The 23,337-nt window shown below is 46.4% G+C and overlaps 1 protein-coding gene across 2 annotated transcripts; it reads left to right on the forward strand.

Annotated features, from left to right (window-relative positions):
- The first annotated feature begins 7,901 nt into the window (after window positions 1–7,901).
- PFDN4 (prefoldin subunit 4) lies at window positions 7,902–20,328 on the forward strand. Of its 2 annotated transcripts, none has more exons than XM_038572633.1 (4): window positions 7,902–8,036; window positions 15,432–15,539; window positions 16,595–16,735; window positions 19,933–20,328. In XM_038572633.1, exons 1-4 carry the CDS (start codon window positions 8,013–8,015, stop codon window positions 20,062–20,064), a joined length of 405 nt encoding a protein of 134 aa, XP_038428561.1. In that variant the 5' UTR covers window positions 7,902–8,012; the 3' UTR covers window positions 20,065–20,328. The 2 variants fall into 2 exon arrangements, with proteins under 2 accessions (XP_038428561.1, XP_038428559.1); XM_038572631.1 differs by lacking the exon at window positions 7,902–8,036 and adding an exon at window positions 12,687–12,731.
- The last annotated feature ends 3,009 nt before the right edge of the window (window positions 20,329–23,337 follow it).

Genomic DNA, 23,337 nt, shown 5'->3' on the forward strand with positions numbered 1-23,337 from the left:
AATTTCTAAAAAAATTTAAAACTGTTGTTAAATATTTAATATCTCAGGGAGCTTCCTGTTCCTTCTCAGAAACTTAGGACAGTAACGTGGAGGACTTAAATCCTTTGGATTTAAATCCTTTGCTTCTGATGATTGAGCTCCTGCGATTAGTGGGATGTCAGAATTATCTAGCCTTCTTTATTCAAAAGGGTAATAATATAGTCATATCTTGAAAAAAGAAGTTTCCCAGATATTATTAAAGCAATGTATAACCATTAAAAGAAATTTAAGAAAGTGCAAATCAGATAAAATATTTGGATTTCATGTTACCACCCAGTGACAACTGCTAAGAATAGTTCTGTATATTTCCTCCTATTATTCTGTGGGTCGATTTTTAGATTCTAGCTAGAATCATGGTGTGTTCCCCTTATAGCTTGCATCAGGTTTCATTACATCTTGCATGATTACATATCAATTACCTTGGCATTAATTTCTTCCTGAATAAACATTAACCCATATTTGCTTTAAAATTTTTTTAAATATGGAAAATTATAAAGATGGAAGTAAAAAAAGTTATATTCAACTCTTGATATCTAGATACAAAATCATACAAATGTCAATTGTCAATTATATTGACATTTTTATATATGTCATTCCTATATGTTACTAAGTGTCTCTATCTATATTATATAGATATGATTTTTAGAAACAAAACTGGAATTGTAATTTTGCACCTGACCTGTTTTCCACGTTTCCCCCTGCCACTACTCTTTAGAATGAATATTGTGACAAGTGCTTATGAAGGGGAGCACCCTACAAGGCTTCTTAAGCTGGTCTCTTTTGCCAAACTCTTAAGAGATGCCTCATTTTTATAAATACCGCTTTCCTAAGCGCTCTTGTATAGATAGTCTGTTTATGGTTTTTAGACCTATTTTCTCAGAATAGGTGGCCAGTGGAATTATTCTTAAACGATAAAAATGTTTATTCATGTTATTTAATTGCTTTTTACACATTTCTTAGCACTGATTTCTCTTCTGGGGGCAGTGAATGGGTGTGGGGCAGGGGCTGCTGCTTATTCCCCTCTTCGGCCTCAATGTCTTTCAAATGTTTTGCTTGGAGACCACAGAAGCATTCATGATGGACAACACTGATTCCCATGACATCTTCAATCCGGTCCTTTGTTTGTTGTCAAAAATGAGCCAGGTTGGGTTTCTTGGCAGAGACTCATCCTGCCGCCTTTCCAAGCACCAAGCAGCAACCACTTCTCATCAGCACCCCTTCTCTCTCCCTCAATGGCTTTCCCACTTACATGTGGGAGCCCTCCCAGCTTACTAGGATTCTGGGGCCATGGGTTGTGCTGGTTCGGGGAGGGGTTGTCTTCAGCTGATGCCTCTTCATGAAAGCCTGTGTCAATTTGACACAAATGCACTCTACGGGTTACCTGAGTATGTGATTTATAAAATAAAAAGCACTGAGAGTCAGCTCAGCATCCATAATTGGCATTGGCCTGTGCCCTGGCAATGTAGCAGGGAAGTTTTTCTTCAGACAGCTCCACCTCCACGGCAGCCTCAGGGATACTGAGGCATTTTTGCCTTTCTATCTCCTGATCATCAGGGCTGAATTTCCAATGACAAGGGAATAACTTTCCTTTAGAAGAAACATCTCTTTGAGGTTCTTGTTTCCGACAACATGACTCTGTAGCTAGATAGAGCAGAATTTGAAAAAGGAAGTTGAAATGTGCACAGACCCTCTGTGAGGTGACCAGGGATTCAGAGGAGAGGCAAACAGCTATGGATGACATTGAGTTGACCTTGCAGGACTGCTCGCTGCTACAATCTCACCACCCGTGGGTCTGAGTCACTGAGGCCAGGGCATCTCTCCCTGCTGCTTCAGGACACCCGAGCATCCTCTGCCAGGCTGGTCTCACCATCAGGAGTGGATTCTCCTGGGCCCCTGGCACCTCCCTCCACTGTTCTCTCCTCATTGGTCACCAGTCTGCCACTGGGGAATCTGACTGGCTGGACCCAGATCCATAGACCTGCTTCCAAGCTTCAAGGATGCTAGGAAATTGAGTTCTGACTTCCAGGACGGAAGGGTGACACTCAAGTCCTGGAAATGTCCTTAACTATGGAGAAAAGTATTCAAAAGAGAAGAGATGCCCATTTTACCATAAAACATCTTTTTTTATTATTTTTTATTTATGATAGTCACAGAGAGAGAGAGAGAGAGAGAGAGAGAGAGGCAGAGACACAGGCAGAGGGAGAAGCAGGCTCCATGCACCGGGAGCCCGACGTGGGACTCGATCCCGAGTCTCTAGGATCGCGCCCTGGGCCAAAGGCAGGCACTAAACTGCTGCGCCACCCAGGGATCCCAGCACCACCCAGGGATCCCAGCATAAAACATCTTTTTATGAGCAGCATCTATGGTGAAGAGTTTGCCTGGCTCCGTGCTAGTTATAAATGAGATTCTTATTAAATGAATCACATCGAGGATGCCTGGGTGGCTCAGTGGCTGAGCATCTGCCTTTAGCTCAGGGCATGATTCCAAGGTCCTGGGATCGAGTCCCACATCGGGCTCCCCATGGGGAGCCTGCTTCTCCTTCTGCCTGTGTCTCTGCCTCTCTCTGCATCTCTCATGAATAAACAAATATTAAAAAAAAAATCACAGTAGGGAATTTATATTTTAATTTGAAGATATGTTATGATTGTTACTTATAAACAAGTTCTGACTTGTTTCTCAATATCAAAATTGCTATAAGCATGTACCCTTGAAATAAACAGACTCGTTAATGGTCTATCTTATAAAGGCCCAAACCCAATGTATACATTTGAGGGCTTTGGAAAATGCTTTGCTTTTTGCCCAGTAAAAATTAAGGCAAGAATTCAAACTAGTGAGAAATGATTGTATTTTGTCCCAAAGAGAAACCTCTCTTGATTTTGTGTAATGTTGTTTTTCAGAGTGTAGACAGTTCCTGAGAGGTTGCAAAGAGGAAATGAAAATGTCAGCTCCTGGAATCACAGCGCCACCTGGTGAAGAGAAGGCTTGTTCAGGCAAGGAGTCCACGCGATCACTATTTGTGTGAGGCACCTAGTGCAAGGTCCAGCACACCCCCCGCCCCCCAACACACACAAAGTGAATGGAAATACACTATAGACTCTTGTTCAGGGTTGTTTTATATATTACTGTACTAATCTCTAATTACACATTCATTCCCACATTTATTTATTCATTAGTGTCTGTCAATCACCCATTTTCCCAGTTGGTGCTGTGATTACAGAGATGAAGAAGCAGGCATGATCTGTCCCCTTTGGTACTCCCAGTGTAACAGAAGAGACATATTTTAAAAGAAAATGGGTTAGAGAGACTTTTAACAGTGTTTCAAGGAAGAGGAGAGTGCTCTTTCTGGGTGGTGGATGTGTTGAAGGAAGATGTCTTGATGGAGAGACACAGAGGCTCAGTGTTGAGGGTGGGCAGAACTTAGCCAGGTGAATAACAGGCGAAGGGCATCTTGAATAGCAAGATAAGCAGGTGCAAAGGGCCTGGGGAAGAAGGGAGCAGGTATTATTCACAAATGGAGACTCAAGAAGATGGAGCATATGGAGGGGAAAGATGGTATGAAATAATGTCAGAGGTTGAGAGTAGGCTTTGGTAAGAAATCTAAATTATACCCAAGGTGCAATGGGAAGACAGAGAAGAATTTCAAAGGGGGTCATAACAAAATCATGTACAAAATTGTTGCTCCATATAGAAACTCACACTACTTTACATTGCCCGTCTCAGTAAGAATATTCAAACGAAGTAGGAGAGAGATGGTAAGGCATATGCAGTGGTAGCTTAGAAACGTACCAAATTGTGTGGCAAGTGCAGAATTTAAAGATGGAACAGGATATTGAGAACCAAGGACGTCTTTAGAGGACAGATTAAATCTTGAGTTAGATTTAAAGGCACCTCTGGAGGTCAAGAGTGATGAAGGGGCACAGAGGAAGTTCTGGCGATCATGGTACAAGCATGGGGAGGAGGTGACAGGGGAGAAAGTAACAGGACAGCTGTTGGGGATGAAACTTTTCAGTAAGAGATAGAGTTCCTAATTTGCATCAGCTTTTTTTTTTTTTAGATTTTATTTATTTATTCATAAGAGACACAGAGAGGGAAGCAGAGACCCAGGCAGAGGGAGAAGCAGGCTCCACGCAGGGAGCCTGACGTGGGACTCGATCCCAGGACTCCAAGATCAGGCCCTGGGCTGAAGGCGGCGCTAAACCGCTGAGCCACCCAGGCTGCCCTGCATCAGCTTTTGACTTCAGTAAACCCAGGCAATTTTTTTTTTTTTCTGATTTCGTTTAGGAGAAAAATTCAGTCATCAGAATATTCCAAAATATGTACCTACAGGGAGGTTTACTGGAGGTCACAGATGAGTGGGTGGACCCTGCTTTCCATCTCTCTGGCATATGTGAAGTTTTGAGGGAAGGTTTCAACAAGAGACTCCACATTTTTTAAAAATCCAGATTCCGGGATGCCCAGGTGGCTCAGCAGTTTACCACCTGCCTTCGGCTCAAGGCATGATCCCAGAGACCCAGAATCGAATCCCACATGGGGCTCCCTGCATGGACCTGCTTCTCCCTCTGCCTGTGTCTCTGCCTCTCTCTCTCTCTCTCTCTCTCTCTCTCATTCTCTGTGTGTCTCTTATGAATAAATAAATAAAATCTTTAAAAAAAAAATAAAAATCCAGATTCCTGGCTTTTTGTAAAAAGGGGAATTGAGCACCGGGCCCCTATTCCCTTGGAGGTGAGGAGCTGGGTAAGCTGGACAGTTGGATGGCCAGCTTTCATCTCTTGTCCTTCTCCTCCTTCTCTTTCCTATCTAAACTTTTCTTTAAATATACCATGATTGCCTACCTTTCTTTGGTATTAAAGATTCTCTTCACTCTCCCTTACTCACTGAGCTGGGATGAGAGGCAAGCAGATGAGGTGCCCAGCAGTGGACCTGTAAGGAGGGCACTCAGGTGCAGCACCTGGTCCTGCTCCCTTTTTGCCTGTTACCTTCCCCCTCTTGGATCAAATCTCAGTTGAAACATAATTTCTCAAGGACCATCCCAGAATAGAGTTCTCTTTAATTCACTTAAGATCTGCTCCTACAGCAAGTGAGATCGGTTTTCACTTTAAGTCAGAGATTTTTAAATGCCCCTTTAAAATATTTTTGTTCTAAATTTTAAAAGTAGATATTTTTCAAATGAGGAAAATAATAGTCCTGTATGTATTATGGCAAAACATTACTGACTTTGCCTTGAACAGGCTGCCCTAACATGGGCACTAATTACTACGTGATACTGGGTTGACTCTGTTGCCCCTGACCCCTCCTGGCCAAGGTGAAGGGGGTAATCCCATCGAGGTTTCCTGTTTAAGTCTCAGAACCAGGAGCACGGTGCACATGGTGAGGATTTTGGAGGGCACTCATGGGTGTACTGCTACAAAATGAGCCCATTATTGCTTTGTGACAGGATCCGAAACCTGCATGTGTCGGGACAATTTTGTAGCTTATATGTCAAGCCAAATAGTTGGGTAGATGGTTTTTCCCCCCCTCGGTGTTCCAGTTAACATACTTACCATTTCTTGTATCTTCCTCATGAAGTTTTCATACTGGTAGCTACACAGTCTTTTATTATTGTCACTATTCTAAGTGTTCTTACAGCTATTAATAACACATAGTAATAAGGCTCGCCTTCTGACATAGTACGTGATTCATTCATATATTTTTGAATATGGCCTGTCTCCCCTCACTAGAAAGTAAACTGCATGAGGCTAAGGAATTTTGTCTATGTTTTTTAGCATCTGTCTTTTTTTTTTTTTTAAATTAAAGATTTATTTATTTATTTTAGAGACAGAGTGAAAGAGAGAGAGAGAACACACAGGGGCAGAGGGGGAGGGAGAGAGAAGCCAAGCAGACCCCAACGCTGAGCTCAGAACCCAGTGTGGGGCTCCATCTCACATCTCTGAGATCAGGACCTGAGCCGAAACCAAGAGTCAGGTGCTTAAGCAGCTGGCCCAGCACCTGCCCTGCTTGACCATGGTCAATGGTCAGTGAGTCACACTGATGACTCATGTCACCAATTCCAGAATCTTCATGGGCTACTTACTCCAGTCAGACACCAGCTCCTGCTCCCTAGAGCCCCTCTGCACTGGTCTCAGGGCTACAGCTCCAGATGCTACAATTTGTGGCGATATATGTGTGCCAACTGTAAGCTTCTTGATGTGAAGCACCTTGTCTAATTCATCTCTCTTTTTGCAATGGCATCTAGCATGGTACAGATTTCAAACAAACAAATGCACACACAAACTGTCTCATTTAGATCTTTGAGAAGAGAAGTCTGGCTGGTGACAAGTGCATATACCTGGAGGCTCTGACAGGTAAGCCCAAGGATGAGGCAGGAGGGGATCCACGGGGACCCTGAGAGGGCCTGTTAGTTCAATAGGCTTTCCATAATCATCTCCAGCAACAGCTGTCAGGCAGGAATGTAGACTCGAGGCCACCAGGACTTGGGTTTTACAAGCTAAAGCAGAACAAAAAACCTGATATTGTTGAGTGCAGTCTCCTAATTTTCAAATGTTGGTCCAATTAAAGAAAAATACTGTGTGGGCAAAAAAAAAAAAAAAAAACCCAAAGAAATGAATGAACCAAAACAGCATGGATCCAGTCAATGGCCGGCCAGTCTTCAACCTGGTGTAAGGGAATGAGTTCAGTCACCCTTAGTGGGGAAAGTATTCTTAAGTGGTGATTTTCCTTCCTGACCTGTGGTCTCCAATTATTTCCATTTGCACCACAAGCTGCTTTCTTTTGTTTGTCTAGATAGGTAGGGGAAGAACGAGGTTGGAGATGCTCAAGTTTAAGGACAGGAGAGGATGCTTAACAGAAGATATGAAAGTCCCCATTTGTACTTACAGAACTGGTCCTCCTGCTGGGACAGAGATCAGCTTGAAGGATGCCAGGGAAGGGGAGTGAAGGGGGATAGAGATGGTGGGATACAGAGTCAGGAGGAGAGCCAGTACCAAGGTGGCCAGGGGTCAGCCCCCTGTCCGTGCACCTGTCCAGATCAAACCACACTGCCCCAGGCCATAAGACTCTGCCTCGGTGAACAGCCCCACCACCCAGAGCCCCATGCACAAAACGCTGCTGGCAGCTGGCCCAACAGTGCGTACATCCTTCTTCCTCTTCCTCATTTTCAGAAGCCCATGCCAGTTTCCTATGATTTTGCATAATTTGAAACGTCACTTATATGAATATGGAATGGGTTTATTTATTAAATAAATTTTTAAAGAATTCTCCATTTTCATTTCTAATATGGGAAATATGGATGAATATAACCTACGTAAACAGAAGAGCTTTGGGGTGTTCCTTAAGTGTTAAGAGTGTAAAGGAATGCACACGCACACACAGGAAAAAGAAAAAAAGAATTGGGAGGCACAGGTGTAGGTGGGTGTAGGTGTAGGGTAATTGTTGGGTGAGCATTGTTGAGTAGGTTAATGGAGGAGCACTTCCTTCCTTACACCGTGTGAACTGGCAGGGCACAGACATCTCACGTCCCAGAGCCAAGGTCATTTGTTTTTAGCTCTCTTTAAGGTATGCCTACTTCTTACAAGTTTTGTGGAATTGATGCAAGAGAACTTCCCCTCCGTCCGCTCGTGGCCCCGCCCCATCCACACCAGGCCCCGCCCATTCCCCGCCCAGGCCCCGCCCCCCGCGAGGCGCGCCCCCTGCCGTCCGCCGCGGGGACTCCGGGGCGGTTCGCCACACCCCCCACTTTCTGTCGGCCCACAGGGCGTTGCCTGTGCCTTTAATTGGCACGTACCAAGTGCTTCCAGGACACATTTCCTCCGCGAGTCCCGGGCGCTGGGGGCCGCGGGCCGGAGACGCGGTAGGAGGGGATGCGGGGGCAGCGCTGTGTGCGGCGCCGCTCTGGGCCCGCGGGGAGCGACTCTCCGCCCCGGCCCGGAGCGCGCCCTCGCCGCCCTCCCCGCCGCGCGCAGTAGTCCAGTCCCAAGATGGCGGCCACCATGAAGAAGGCGGTGAGTGGGGCGCTCGGGTGCGGGATGCTCGGGCCGCGGGGGGCGGGCGGCGGGGGGCGGCCGCCGGGGCCGGGCGCAGGCCGCGGGGGGGGTGCGGCTCCGCCGGCCGGCGTGGCGCGGGGGCCCGAGGCTGCCGACCCCGAGGGCGGCCCCGCGGCGAGGCCTCCCCGCGCCGGCTCCCCCGGGCGTCTCCTCAGCCCCCACCCCCAACCCCACCAGGGCCGGCCGAGGCGGGGCAGCCGGGTCGGGACCCTCGGGGGCCTCCCCCCACCCCCCCCGGGCAACCGGGTCGGGACCCTTGAGGTTCCCCCCGCCCCGGGGGCAGCCGGGTCGGGACCCTCGGGGTTCCCCCATCCCCCCCTCCCCAGGGCCGCCGGGTCGGGACCCTTGAGGTCCCCGCCATCCCCCCGGGGCAGCCGGGTCGGGATCCTCGGGGTTCCCCCATCCCCCTCCCCACCCCCCGGGGCCGCCGGGTCGGGACCTTGGGGTTCCCGCCCCCCGCCGGGGCAGCCGGGTCGGGAACCTTGAGGTTCCCCCCCTCCCTCCGGGGCCGCCGGGTCGGGACCTTCAGGGTCCCCTCCCGCCCCCCCGGGGAAGCCGGGTCAGGACCCTCGGGGTTCCCCCATCCCCCCCCGGGGCAGCCGGGTCAAGACCCTTGAGGTTCCCCCCATCCCTCCGGGGCAGCCGGGTCAGGACCCTTGAGGTTCCCCCCATCCCCCTGGGGCAGCCGGGTCGGGACCCTTGAGGTTCTCCCCATCCCCCTGGGGCAGCCGGGTCGGGACCCTTGAGGTCCCCCCATCCCCCCGGGGCAGCCGGGTCGGGACCCTTGAGGTCCCCCCATCCCCCCGGGGCAGCCGGGTCGGGACCCTTGAGGTTCCCCCATCCCCCCGGGGCAGCCGGGTCGGGACCCTTGAGGTTCCCCCATCCCCCCGGGGCAGCCGGGTCAGGACCCTTGAGGTTCCCCCCCCTCCCTCCGGGGCCGCCGGGTCGGGACCTTCAGGGTTTACCCCCAACCCCGGGGCAGCCGGGGCAGGACCCTCGGGGTTCCCCCGGGGCCGCCGGGTCAGGACCCTTGAGGTTCCCCCCCTCCCTCCGGGGCAGCCGGGTCAGGACCCTTGAGGTTCCCCCCATCCCCCTGGGGCAGCCGGGTCAGGACCCTTGAGGTTCCCCCCATCCCCCTGGGGCAGCCGGGTCGGGACCCTTGAGGTCCCCCCATCCCCCCGGGGCAGCCGGGTCGGGACCCTCGGGGTTTCCCCCGCGCCCCCCCCCCCCGGGGGCAGCCGGGTTGCTACCCTCGGGCTCCCCCCCTCCGCGGTCCCGGCCCCGCCCTCGCCCTCGCCCTCGCGGTGCAGCAGCGCGGGTCGCGTGGACCGCGGTTGGCATCACGCCGGGCCTTTTACCTGCTCGTGGCCTTGGAGCCCCGCGGGGGTGCCCCGGGCGCCGCCTTGGCCGGTGAGGAGGCCGAGGCCCAGAGAGGCGGAGTCTCGAGCCCCGGGTCGCGCCCGCCCGCATCCCCGCCGGACGTCGCGGCTCCCGCCCGAGACCCTGGGTCCCGACGGCGGACGGCGGCCCCGGGCCCAGAAGCCGGCGGCTGATGTACCCGATCCTCCCGGGAACTTAGCGAAGACACGGTTTCCTCCCACTTTACAGATGGAGAGACTTAGCAGAGCAGTCGGTGGCCTCGAAATGACTCAGCTAATGAGCAGAGCTGCAGTTCAAGCTCCGATTTTATGTTGTTCTTCCCGAAGCCCACCTTTTATCCCACTAAGCGAGTGTGAGCTCCCTGTTTACAGCTTCTAATTCCCGGAGTCCCCTCAGGTGTCTAGGAATACCTAGACAGGAGACAAATAAAATGGGGAAGGGGGGGATGCTAATAATGCCTGGTGATTACCGAGGCCCTCCTTTGTATGATGGGCTAGGTGGGCTCGGTTCTGAGCGAGCCCCACGCATTATTTTAATCTCACACTCATTTTCAGAGGCTGCTTTTATCTTTATTTTACAGATGAGGCAACTGGTCCACAGCAAATTAGCATTAAAGTGAGCACAACTCTCTAGAGCCCATGTTTTCAAATTTCCTTGGTGTCTGATGGGAGTCCCCTGGCTAAAGGGATTTGCTTGCATTCAACTGCAAATTCCTTGGCTCCCCTACTCAGCAATATGCTCTGTCTGAGCCACCTGCCTCCTTTGTAGGGTGCTAAAACCAGGACTGCCCCAGGCAAACCAGGGGCGATTTGCTCACTCTATTGGTCTGTCATCCACAAGTTCTTACTGAGTGTCAGAGTAGGGTTCAGGGTTAGGGTGATTCAGAGGAGTATGAAACTTTGTGAGACTCCCTCCATCTCTATTTTGTAGTTTACAGGGGCCCTTTGTTAGGTGTGGTCTTTACTTCCATAGAAGATGCTAGTTGTACCCCCCCCCCCACCCCGTTTGACAGGTGTGCAGACCAAAGGGCAGAGAGACGAAGTAAACGTTGAGAGAATGGTAGGGAAATGATTTGAACCTTGGACTTGGCAAAACTTCATTGCCAACATATTTTCATTCATTCAGCAAACTTTTTCAGCATGTAACGTGGCACAATTTCAGTTTTTCGGTGATAAGCAGTGATGAGCAATAATAATGCTTATACACCCTTACCCTCATAGCATCGTAGAACCGTAGAACTTACATTCTGCGGGGAGAGGCCGGCATTACTCAGTAGTCACACAAGACTAAAATTCCCAGCTCTGCGAAGAACTATGACAGAAAGGACTTGTGACACGAGGGCTGGAGTAAGGTCTGCTTTGTGACCAGAGAAGGCTTTCGTGAGAAGGTGTGATCTATGCAATGACCTAAGGAGAGGAAAAGGAAGTTGGGAAGGGATGGGGCATTCTAGAGAGGGAGTATCAGCTGCAGAGCCCCTGGATGTGTTTAAGGAAAGGGTGCCCAGGATGGCAGAGAATCGGGGGAGGTTGAGCCAAGATGGTAAATGAACATATCGAGGGGTGGGTGGTGGCCAGAGCATGGAGGATTTTCTTCATTATCTTAGTCAGACTGACATGATATGTGCAGCAGCCTCCTGCAGGTGTTTTCCAGCGTTGTGAGCATTTCTGATGGGTTAACTGCATGTACACTCTGGCCCTCTGCCCACTCTGGGAGCAAGCAGGCATGTCAGTGAGTGGGCATGAAATATCATGGGGATAGCCCCTTGAGTTTAATAAAAACTTTGCAATTCGGAATGCTTTACCTTTGTAACATGTTTATGTCCCAGTGGGTCATGGCTTTTCTGGTGAGAGCATTTGGATGAGGTAATTCAGTCCTCTCCAAAGGTCTGCTTTCCAAGATCTGGTTCTTGGCCTTCAGAGGACTGTGTTTGATTTCTGTCCTTGATCCTGAGTACAGTTGTCCCCTCCCCCAGAGAGGCCAAGGAAGCCCCCTTCACTCCTTATCCCACAACACTGCAGCCCCTAACCTATTTTGTTTTCCCCACCACGTGTATCATCATCATCTAGCATCATCTTGCCCACCTTGCCTTTTGCCCACCTCCTTCTCTAGAATGTAAGCTTGCAGGTATTTGTGAGGGTGGGACTATAGGGGGGTGGGACAGCCTCCCTTTCCACTGTGCCTGGCACATGGGAACCATTTACCAAGTAGTTGTTAAATGAATGACTGTGGGCATGAAAAGTGAGTAAAAATACAATGCAAAATTTTATATCGTGGAGATTTGGCAGACACCTTTAAAAAACAAAAATAAAGGCAGACCGAAATTGGCCAGAGTTTCCTTCTGGGCTTTTTTTTTTTTTTTATTTTTTTTATTTTTTTATTTTTTATTTTTTAATTATTTATTTATTCATGATAGTCACAGAGAGAGAGAGAGAGAGAGGCAGAGACACAGGCAGAGGGAGAAGCAGGCTCCATGCACCGGGAGCCCGACATGGGATTCGATCCCGGGTCTCCAGGATCGCGCCCTGGGCCAAAGGCAGGCGCCAAACCGCTGCGCCACCCAGGGATCCCTCTTCTGGGCTTTTAGAACACTGGTGGACTCAGCTGTCAGCCCACATTCTGCCGGTGATAGCCAAAGTCAGCGTAGGACAAGACCCAGTGTGGTTCATGTCCCTCTCCTAATCCTGCAAGGTGCTGAGTCTCAAGAAAAGGGCCCAGTCGGGGTCCAGGGAATTTTAATTTCCACTTTGAATCTTGAGTAGTCCTATTTCTCTCTGGCCTAGCAGAATTTTCTTTTAGATCTTTGTTCTTCCTCTCTAATGATTTTTTTGGGGGGTAAGCATTGTTCAGGAAATAAAACATTTAGTTATCATTTATTAAAAGGCAGCTCCATCTGCAGGTCCTCAGTTTATCACCTCTGCAAGGTAGGAGGAACTGGCTTCCCCGTTTTACAGGAAGAAGCCTGAGGTGGCTCCAAAAAATGGAATAATTTGTCCAAGGTCCCGCCTGCTTGGATTTGAATCCATTCTTACTATGTTGACCACTCTGCCCCCAATAAAAAATAAGTCCTTCCTCTTTGAGTTCCCATGGCTTTGTGAGCAAGCAGTGAGCACATTTGGCTTTCCTGAATGCAGGAGTCCCTAACCTCTACGGGGTGTGGCTCCCTTTGAGAATCAGGAGAACTGTGAAGGCCCTTCAGAGGAATGCGCAGACAGGATATGCCATGCTGCACAGTGTCGGGGGTAAATGGACTGTTCAGTGTCTGTGGATCCCCAGGTAAGAATCAGCCCTTCCCTGCCAAAGTGAAGCTTCACGCAATGTCGGAGTGTTCCACAACAGTGAGATGAAAACAGAAGCCACTGCCAGTAGTCTTGGAAGGTGCTGACTTACCACTTTTTGCTGTAAACAGAACTCCGCTGGGTGGTGTACAGTTTAACCACGGACTTCACACACTGCCTTACACAGTGACTGTGGCCCTGAGGCCCCAGTGAGGAAACCACCGCTAAGGAAACGGACTCCAGGCCCCAAGTACATGCTGGGGGCTGCTAGGAAAGGAAACACCTGCTTTGGAAAGATAGAAACAGGTGGCCAAATTCCTTCACAACCCTGTAAGAAACGGTGTGTATGTGAGTCTGATCAAGCCGGATTCAGAGTCACATTCAGAGACCCATATATTAGCCTCAGCTGTGTGTCAGGCCAGCCCCGCGGTAGTTGCTCTCATGAGAGTGACCCCGTTCAAGCCTCAAGATGACAAATGCATCTATAAATACATGGTATGGGATCCCTGGGTGGCGCAGCGGTTTGGCGCCTGCCTTTGGCCCAGGGCGCGATCCTGGAGACCCGGGATCGAATCCCATATCGGGCTCCCGGTGCATGGAGCCTGCTTCTCCCTCTGCCTGTGTCTCTGCCTCTCTTTCTCTCTCTGTGACTATCATAAATAAATAAAAATTAAAAAAAAAATAAATAAATAAATACATGGTGAAGTTTTGAGAAGCTCAGTATTTTAAACTCTTCAGGCAAGCAGGAACTCTCTAGAATTCTCCGTTCCCTGTCTGCTTTGGGAATTGCTAGTTCTTACGTAGGCAAAACCCCTCAAATCCCAAGATACCTAAATATGGGCTTTCCTTTGGTGTCTGTAGTGCAGCTCAGTGTTTCCCAACTTCTGTATTCCTAAGTCATGCACAAGGTTGGCCATTCAAAGCTCTGTGTATCGTGATCTAAAGGAGTTTTTCAAGATACCCTCTGGGGGTCTCTGATGCTGAGCCTGATGCATGTGAAAGTGTCAGTTCTGTGATGAGAGCCCAGGCCAGGGGCGGGCTGAGTTCTAGGCATCTGCCTCCATGTTCTGTTCATCAAGCTCCAATCTCATTTGACACAACAGGTTGCCTTTCAACCTCTGGGGAAATAAAAATGTGCATCTCTTATGTGACAGGTCACAGGAGACCAGGTGAAGGGAGGAGGCATGGTTGTTGTGAATCATTACAAAAGAGCAAAAATAGGCCTGATTGAAGCTCACTCTCGCTTGCTCTTTCTTTCCCTCCTCCATCGCATTCTAATCAAGGGCTCTTGTTCTTATCTTATAAATGAGGGGAAGCTCCAAGGAGAATCTAGTATTTAATTTCTTTTTGTTTCTTTTCTTTCTTTTTTAATATATGGTACCCCTTTGAGAACCCGGTGAAAACCAAGGACTTCCTGTTGCCTCTGACAAATGTGCATGATTGCGTGTCCACATGTGTTTTTACATTCAGTTTCTTTTCTTTTTATTTTTTTAAAGAAATTGGCCAGAGTTTCCTTCTGGGCTTTTAGAACACTGGTGGACTCAGCTGTCAGCCCACATTCTGCCGGTGATAGCCAAAGTCAGTGTAGGACAAGACCCAGTGTGGCTCATGTCCCTCTCCTTATTTATTGATTCATGAGAGGTAGAGACATAGGCAGAGAGAGAAGCAGGCTCCATGAAGGGAGCCCGATGCAGGACTCGATCCCAGGACACACCCTGAGCCAAAGGTAGACACTCAACCACCGAGCCACCCAAGTATCTCTTACATTCAGTTTCTAAGAGCTGGTGGACCTGTCTGGACTCTGGAGTCATACTTACCTGATTTGAAATCGAATTCCACCACTTAATACTGGCTTGTGACTCGGGGGACATTATCCTGTCTGTGCCACACTTTCTCCATCTATAAAATAGTGCTACTTCCTAACGGTCATACTTAATAAGATTCATTGAAGGGTTTGCAATGATGATAAAGCACTAGAAAGTTCTTGATACATAGTAAGAGCTCAGTCAATGTTAGCTATTTTATACTTTGTCATCTAAGTACTCTATAATTTTATTTACAAATGTAATCACACTATTTCTAGACATTCAATTTTAATCATTTTATAGTACCTCATATCCTGTTCTTAATGATGACATGTAAATAGGGTCCGCGTTAAAAGAAACATAATTTTTACCATGTGTGGAATACAGCCACTGAAATGCATAGTAACTCTCTAGCCAGTGTATCAATTGCATTAAGCATTAGAAACCGTCAGGTTCCTGACAGCTCCAATAAGCTTGTGTAGGTTTTAACTCTGAGAGAAGAAATTGGTATGAAGCCTTTACCAGAACTCATTACCACATCATTTTTGCTTCCTGGGTTATCTTGATGAAAGAATGTTCCAGCTCGAGAAATTCTGCTCTAGACCAAGGTTGGCTGACTTACTTAGTTCAGGACTTATTCTTAATTGTTGTTCATATTTGAAATGTTTTTAGGCTTAGGCATTATTCCATAGACTATCGGAAGAGATTATAGATGTATGAACAGATCTGGAGCTTGTGGAGCAAATACTTATAAGGCCTTTGTGATTTTCTGTACCATTTGCGATTCTTGACTGTATGAGGGCAGATAGTTTATTGAATTATTTCAGAGTTATATAAGAAGCTAACCTATAACTTCTCCAGTAAAATTATAAAATATTGAAATATTTTCTCAGGCTGCAGAAGATGTCAACGTTACTTTTGAAGATCAACAAAAGATAAACAAATTTGCACGGAATACAAGTAGAATCACAGAGCTGAAGGAGGAAATAGAAATAAAAAAGGTATTAAATAAATATTTAAGAAAAATGAAAGATCTTTATACTATAGGTGTTTTTTGTTTGTATTTTTTTGTTTGAGAGAGAGCGCGTGCAAGCAGGGTTTTGGGGGGCATAGGGAGAAGGAGAGAGAGAATCCTAAGCAGGTTCCACGCCCAGCATGGAGCCCAATGTGGCTTTTGATCCCACAACCCCAAGATCACGACCTTAGCTGAAATCAAGAGTCTGATACTTAACCCACTGAACCACCCAAGTGCTTCTGCTATAGCTTTTTAAAACTGAATTCAGTAATACATGATTCTATTTCTCTGGGCCCGTTGTTGCATCTGACATAACCCACTCTAGTTAGTTGAAGAAAAAAAGACCTTGCTTAAGGGATGTGTGAGAACTTCCAGAGTGTTGAGGGGGTGAGCCTGGGCTGGCGCTCCAGGAGCAGACCCCAGAACCGCGTCTCCTGAGAACATGGCTGGTGCTGGAGCTGCTATTGTTTCCAGTGATCCCAGAGCCAGCCGCGTCCTCCAGCACGGGAAGCTGCGCTGCAGACCTGGGAGTGCTGGGTGGCACCCCCGGCCCTCGCCCCAGCCTCTGCCCACTCCCAACTCGGGCCTGTGCTCAGCAGCTCCTATGTGCTCCTCCGAGCTGAGCTCCAGTTCAAGGCCAGTTGACTGGTGGAATGTGGGTTCATAGCTACCTTCATCCTCTCATCGAGCAAGGCTGAGAAATGGAGGTTTGCACTGTTTTCATTCTACCACAGGAGGCAGAACTCACTAGGTGGAAATTGGCGGAGTAGGACACATTTTGCGTGGCCACAGATGCCCGCCGTCCCCCACAGATGCTTTTAGCATTCTGGAAACAGCTAGAGGCAGTGAGTTAGCTTTTAAGCGCTTCCCTAGGAAATGCCATGGAGAAATGTAAGAAAGTCTTATGTGAGTGTGGTGATACCTTTGTGAAAGGGTCTCTCACAGAGTTGGTGTCCCCAGATTAAAGTTGGCTCTTCACCTCCGTCAGGGAATTTTAATTATGAGTGTGCTTTTCATTGCCATTTACTTTTGTGTTTCTAGAAACAACTCCAGAATTTAGAAGATGCTTGTGAGGACATCATGCTTGCAGATGATGATTGCTTAATGATACCTTATCAAATTGGTGATGTTTTCATTAGCCATTCTCAAGAAGAGACACAGGAAATGTTAGAAGAAGCAAAGGTATGCTGGAGTCTTTCCCTGGGTGAGGGAGGCTGACTTCCTTTAGGGTGTGTGTTGTTATGAAGAACACGTTAATTCTAGGTGTAGGGAAATAACGGGGCCTAGGTGATACTGCATGGGTTTTTACAACATCCCGGGCATGCCATGAAATGAAAGCCTTGGAGGCATGATCTTACGTAATCCCAACAAGGGCTCTGGGAGATGCAGAGCCTTCGTCCCAACTTAGAATTGAAGGTCGGGGCTGAGAAAGGTCATGGGACTTACTCAAAGTGACATGGAGGGCCTAGGTAGCCTTTTGACCCCAGAACCCATGCTCTAAACTCACTGTGTGGAAACTATAGAATATTACGGGGTAGAAGACAAAAATCACCTATAATCCTACTACCCAGAGATAAGCACCCATAGTGGACATTTTCATTGGTTCTTATGTTTTCATCTACTCTTTTCTCTGCGTAAGTTTACTTCACATTTTGGTCAGTTAACATTCTACCAGAAGTACTTTCTCATTCTATTTAGTGTTCATTTGTCCAGCACATCTTCACTGAGGGCCTGCTCAGGGCCAAGCACACGTGCTTTTTTTTTTTTTTTTTTTTTTTTTTTTTTATGATAGTCACAGAGAGAGAGAGAGAGAGAGAGAGGCAGAGACACAGGCAGAGGGAGAAGCAGGCTCCATGCACTGGGAGCCTGATGTGGGATTCGATCCCGGGTCTCCAGGATCGCGCCCTGGGCCAAAGGCAGGCGCCAAACCACTGCGCCACCCAGGGATCCCCACGTGCTTTGAAAACATTTCTGATGACTGTCTCACATCATGCGGGTGGACACTGATTCAGTTCACTGCCCTCCTGGTGTTAACATGAATTGGTTCCCAGTATTTTCCTACAGTAATGTTGTAGTGAACATTCTTACACTCAAGTCTTTTTCACGTTTAGGATTCTTTTAGGAAATAATCAGGCAGGTGTCATTACTGGTCAGAGTATGGATTTATGGACAAAATTTGAGGCATTTGAGACATGGTATGAAATTAGTTTCCAATTCACACGCCCTCCAGCTGTCTGTGAGAGGAGCAGTCACGTGCACTTAAGACTGGTAGCTATCAAACATTTTCTCATTCTTTTGAAGTTTGCTTAATTAATATGAATATTATTTAAAATATTAGTCTCTGTTCTTCAAATGTCCTGGAAAGCAAAAATTCCTCTGAATTAAACTCATGTTTAATAAGCCTTGGGAAGAACTAACATTTCTATTCCTGAATCTTTCTATGCAGAAACATTGGTGTTTTCCCTTATGTATAAAACCTTTTTCTTTCACGGTAAAATTTTATAGTTTTGTTCTTTTTTTTTCCCACCATCCTCAGATACTCTTGTGGAATATAGGTTATAGTTTTTGTCACTGCTGTGAACGCACTTCCCTCCCTGTACCCCACACAGACAGTGAACCTTTATTCTGTTGTTCATTCATTTATCCATTCATTCCAGAAGTGTTTGTTGAGTGCTTACTCTGTATCAGGTTCTGCCATGAACCCCGATACGGGGAAGACAATGAAATATGCCTGGTTCCTGCCTGCATGGAGCATATAGTGTAAATGTAAAGAGAAAGTTCAGCAAGTAAAACTAGTAATGAGTGGAAGGTGGTGTGGGCAGAGAGGTGACTGTCGGAGCACGGAGTAGAGGAGTGTGTCTGCTTAGGTATCAGGGTCAGGAGGGCTCCCTGGGAAAGAGACAACGCAACACGAAGTGGGTCTTCACTAGAAGAGGGGACGGGATGTTCCAGACCAATGTGGAATGGTCGTTTGTTAAAGTGATCATAAAAAGATCATGGTGCAAAAAGGCCACTAAGAGAAGTTTTGATTAGTTGGAGATTTGGGAGCCTCTGAAATTGTGCCTTTGTCTTTGAAGAACTCTGTCCTAAAAAAAAAAAAAAAAACTCTGTCCGATGAGTTGATAAATTGACTTTATTTTAGCGGAGATTGGGAGACTTTCTTTGCAGGGTCAGATAGCAGATACCCTGGGCTTTGTGAGCCATCCAGGCTCTCTCACAATTGCCATGGAAGCAGGATGTGTAAATGCATGCCCAGGGCCACAGTCCAGTAAAACTGCACAAACAGGTATCCGGCTGGATCAGGCCCGTGGGCTGTAGTTTTTGCTCACCTGGCCCTAAGGCGAAGCGGAGCCTTTCAGGGGCTTTTAAGAAATGAGTGATACATGATAGGACTTGGCTTTTAAAATAATTTTCTTGCATGTCATAATTTCACTATGAACTAGGTTTTCAGGGTAGAGAAGTTTTATCTCCTTTCTAATAGCTGTATGTCATCTTTGTTTCTCATAGCTGTGGTTCTCAAACTTTTAGCAGGCATCAGAGTCCCCCAGAGGGCTTGTTGAAAATTCTAATCACTGAAATCCCAAGAACTTCCAAATCAGAAGGCCTGGAGTGCAGCCCCAGAAGTTTCCAAGCATTCTGGGGGCCGTATTTTGAGATTCAGTGGCCAGGCTTCGAAATGAATAACATTGTCAATACTAGGCATTCTTCCCCAGTTCCTAATATTAATGGGTATGCCATTTGTGCAACTTCATATTTTCTTGGTTATGTTCAGGAGAAATCCTTTTTTTGATTCTGGCCAGTAAGGAACTTCTGACATTCCATGCATTTCATGTGAGCAGCACTGCTCTGTGTCAGAAATGAGGCACCCGTTACTACTGTCTCTCAAAGTGGCTCCAGGGGCCCAGCAGTTGGTGAAAATTTCTTCCAGATTCTGACTATAAGTTGTTATTCTTAATTATTGGTGTTAGTGTGAATTTTTATCATTTCTTCTCGTTTCATAGTTATTCTTGAGAAAGTTGGAAGAGGCTGTGTTGGAAGCCAGGCCTGTGATAAAACTTGTTTACCAGAAGTATTTGTATAGAGGTTCTTTATTAGGGTATGATAATTTGGGAATTAATTTTCTTTTTTATCCCTTTTGTTTTTTAAATCAGCAAAAACTGAGAAGATTGATTTGATTCATTCTATAATAAGCAAATATAAATTATGAATTAAAAGTATCCACATTCAGACTTTTGGTTTAGATTTAATTATCAGTGTTATTTAGCTGCCTGTCCCAAGTTTAGAAAGTTTGACCTAAAATTCTTCCCAAATATTTCATCCACAGATGCTCAGTAACCATCCATTGAATAGAATTAATTTAAATTATTTTTTTTCCCCAGAAAAATTTGCAAGAAGAAATTGACGCCTTAGAAGCCAGAGTGGAATCAATTCAGCGAGTGTTAGCGGATCTGAAAGTTCAGTTATATGCAAAATTCGGGAGCAACATAAACCTCGAAGCTGATGACAGTTAAACATTTTATAATACTTTTTTTTAATTTGTTTAATAAACTTGAATATTGTTTAAAATGATAATTTCCCTTCTTCAAATGATATGGAAAGCAAAACTTTCTTTTTTAAAATTTTCATTTATTTAATGGAAACTTGCCTATTTTCACATGTCTTGCTTATTTATTTTATATTTTTAAAAGAAGACAGTATTCATCTATGTATTTTGCATAACGATTCTATCAAGTGTAGGGGCTTTATGTCATGTTATTAAAATCGGTTAAGCAACCTTTTATGTTTCTATATTATCATTCAGAATATGTGTTGCAGTTTTTATTTATAAGGAAGTCTCACGGTTGTGTCATGTTGTTTATATACATCTCTTCCAGTTGCTGTTCAGAGGTGGTGAAAGCACTACAGAAAGATCCCATCCTACATCTGTCCACTTTACTCACTCTACCATCAAAACTTAGTCAAATGCTAAAAAAAAAAAAGTATATATTTTATTTAAATATACATATATCATGTTATATCTGGACATAAATGTTTCACAAGTCTTTTACGTATGTATCAATGTCCTAGATCTTAGTAAAAGAACCAGGTAGTGCTGAGATATGTTGGGGCATGCTGAGCTTCATACATAGAGCAGAATGACAGAAGAATATTTTAGAAACCAAGAAATGTATCAAGAGGAAGAAATATTTAGGATTTTTTAATCATAAGTTTCAGACCTTATTACAGAGCTTTAATTGGGGTTTATACTGATAATGATGATGTTAAACAGCTATGTATTTAAAGATTAAGCTTTTCTCTTCAAGAATACACTTACCCCTGCCACCACCACCCCCATACACATTTTGGGATTCGGAAGGACCTAATTTTATTGACTTTCCAGCAGGTGGCACTGATACACCAAAATACCAATGAAAGGATCATAAAAAGAGGCTATTTCTAGGATTAGGTATACATAATTTTAGAGGCAGTCACTTTTTAACCTTCAAGGCTAGACATTGCATATGTCATGTTTTTGGTTAAATACTTAGAAGCAAATCAGGCTTAAAGATAAAATATGTAAGTCTAAGATTCTAAAAGACATAAAAGCAAACTTTAAATTGCTGTGAAATGTTCCCAAATAGTCCTACTCAGATTCTAGAAAATAATCCTTACAAGGACACTTTTCTTGCATGCATTTGGTTGGTACTCAGAGGGGTGAGACTAGAGGCATCTATCATGAGGGTATGGTAGGGGATAGGTCACCCCCTCAAATTAGAGGAGTTTGAGAACATTTTCACCAAGATTCTAAAGGTGGAAGGTAACCACTAGGAGGGCCATGTACCTTCGGAGCCAGAGGAGGGAGCAGCCACTCTCTTCACTCTGGAACTCAGGGAGGGGCTGCCTTCATTTGAAGCAGGACAGACCTAACCTGTGACATCCCTACAGAGACAGCCCAGAGACTAGACAGCCGGCCTCATTCTCCCTCCAAAACCCAGCCGGTGCCCACCATTGGCCAAACCCAGTTGGAATCCAGGGGTAGTTGGCTGGAGGCGGTCTATCTCCGGTGGAGAGGGGTGGTACATGGATGCATCTGGAAGGCCAGTGGAAGATCTAGCACAGGATGGTGGCTATGGCCGAGCCATTTAGAAATTTTAACAACAAAGGCTTATCTCACATGCCAGAAACTGAATTATGTAACTGACCAGGACTTAAAATTTTGTGAATGCATGAGCAAGTAAGCCTAATACAAGAAAACATCCAATGTGGGTGAGGTGAGGGGCAGGGGAGATCATTATATTTTGTTGCTAACTTATTACTTTGTTTTCTTTATTTACCTGTAAGGTTCTAGGACAAAAAATATTTAATTGACATTTTAAACTCATTTCTGAAGTGTCCATATGCCTGATTTTTGCCAGTAGGGAGGGCTAGGTGAAGATGTAAACAGCATGTCCTGCATCAGAGGAGGTGGCTAACCTCAACTGTAGCCACTAGTTGCCACGTAGAAGTTTGGTCTGGACTTGTCACCACTAACTTTTTTGACAGGGAGACCGATTATTATTTTAAGCATTTTATTTAGAGGGCAAGTGGGCAAGTAGAGAGTGGGGAGCAGAGGGAGAGGGAGAACCTAGCAATCTCTGCAGAGTGTGGAGCCGGATGCGCCGCTCGCTCTCATGACCTGAGCTGAAATCAAGAGTCAGATGCTTATCTGACTGAGTCACCCAAGCACCCCAAGAACCGTGATTTTTATATGCAATCACTCGATCATTAATTCTAGGCTGCAACTTTTTTTTTTTTTTTTTTTTTTAAAGCGGGTTAAACAGAAGATACTTGTAAAACAGATTTGACCATCAGGCAGACAGTTTGCAAACTCACGTGCACCGTAGGCTGCATCTTATCTAGGCTTTGATAGGAAGTAGGAAATAGGTTATTTGTACTGAAAGCCACAGGAGCTGGTGCTACTGAACTTTAATTTTTAAATACCTCTTGAACCTGTCCATTTCTTCCCATCTCCACAACCACCACCAGGCTTGACCAAGTCTTAAGAGCTCTAGTCAAAAGCAGGCAAACGGGGTGGTCGGGGAAGGCTGTGCCAATGGGGATAATTTGACAGCTGGAGGCCAAGGAGGAGCCTCTAAAGGGCTTTGAGTGCAAAGGTGAGCTACATGATTAGAGAGGTATTTTATTTTAATATTTTTTTAAATTTTTTTAAAATTTATTTATGATAGTCACACAGGGAGAGAGAGAGAGAGGCAGAGAGAGAAGCAGGCTCCATGCACTGGGAGCCTGACGTGGGATTCGATCCTGGGTCTCCAGGATCACGCCCTGGGCCAAAGGCAGGAGCCAAACAGCTGCGCCACCCAGGGATCCCCTAGAGAGGTATTTTAGAATAATTTGGCGGTTGGTAGGTAGTTTCACCACAAAGATGGAGGTAGGGACACCTGATACTCTCACACTTCCCCTGGTGCACAAGGATCAGTTGGCGGAGGACTAGAAAGGAAGACGCGGGAGCTGGAGAGCAGGTGGGGTGTACAGGTGCGGACAGTGCTGTGGAGAGACCAGGGAAAGGGAGGAGGGCAGAGTCAAAGAATTTGGTTCTGAGCACAGGCCAAATACAGCCTATGACAGGTTTTCATGGGCTCTCATAGTTTAAAAAAGTTTGAAAAATTTTCTTGCCACAGTAAAAGTAGGAGATCTCACATAAAAATTCAACTTGGCAACATTGGGGCTGTGTTTCCAAAGGACAGTCTGCAGCTGCTCACCCGGGGACAGGCAGGCCCTCTCTGATGCAGCCTGAGCTCACGCCC

This window comes from Canis lupus, chromosome 24 (assembly GCF_011100685.1).
Source record: "Canis lupus familiaris isolate Mischka breed German Shepherd chromosome 24, alternate assembly UU_Cfam_GSD_1.0, whole genome shotgun sequence".
In the NCBI taxonomy this organism is placed as follows: domain Eukaryota; kingdom Metazoa; phylum Chordata; class Mammalia; order Carnivora; family Canidae; genus Canis; species Canis lupus.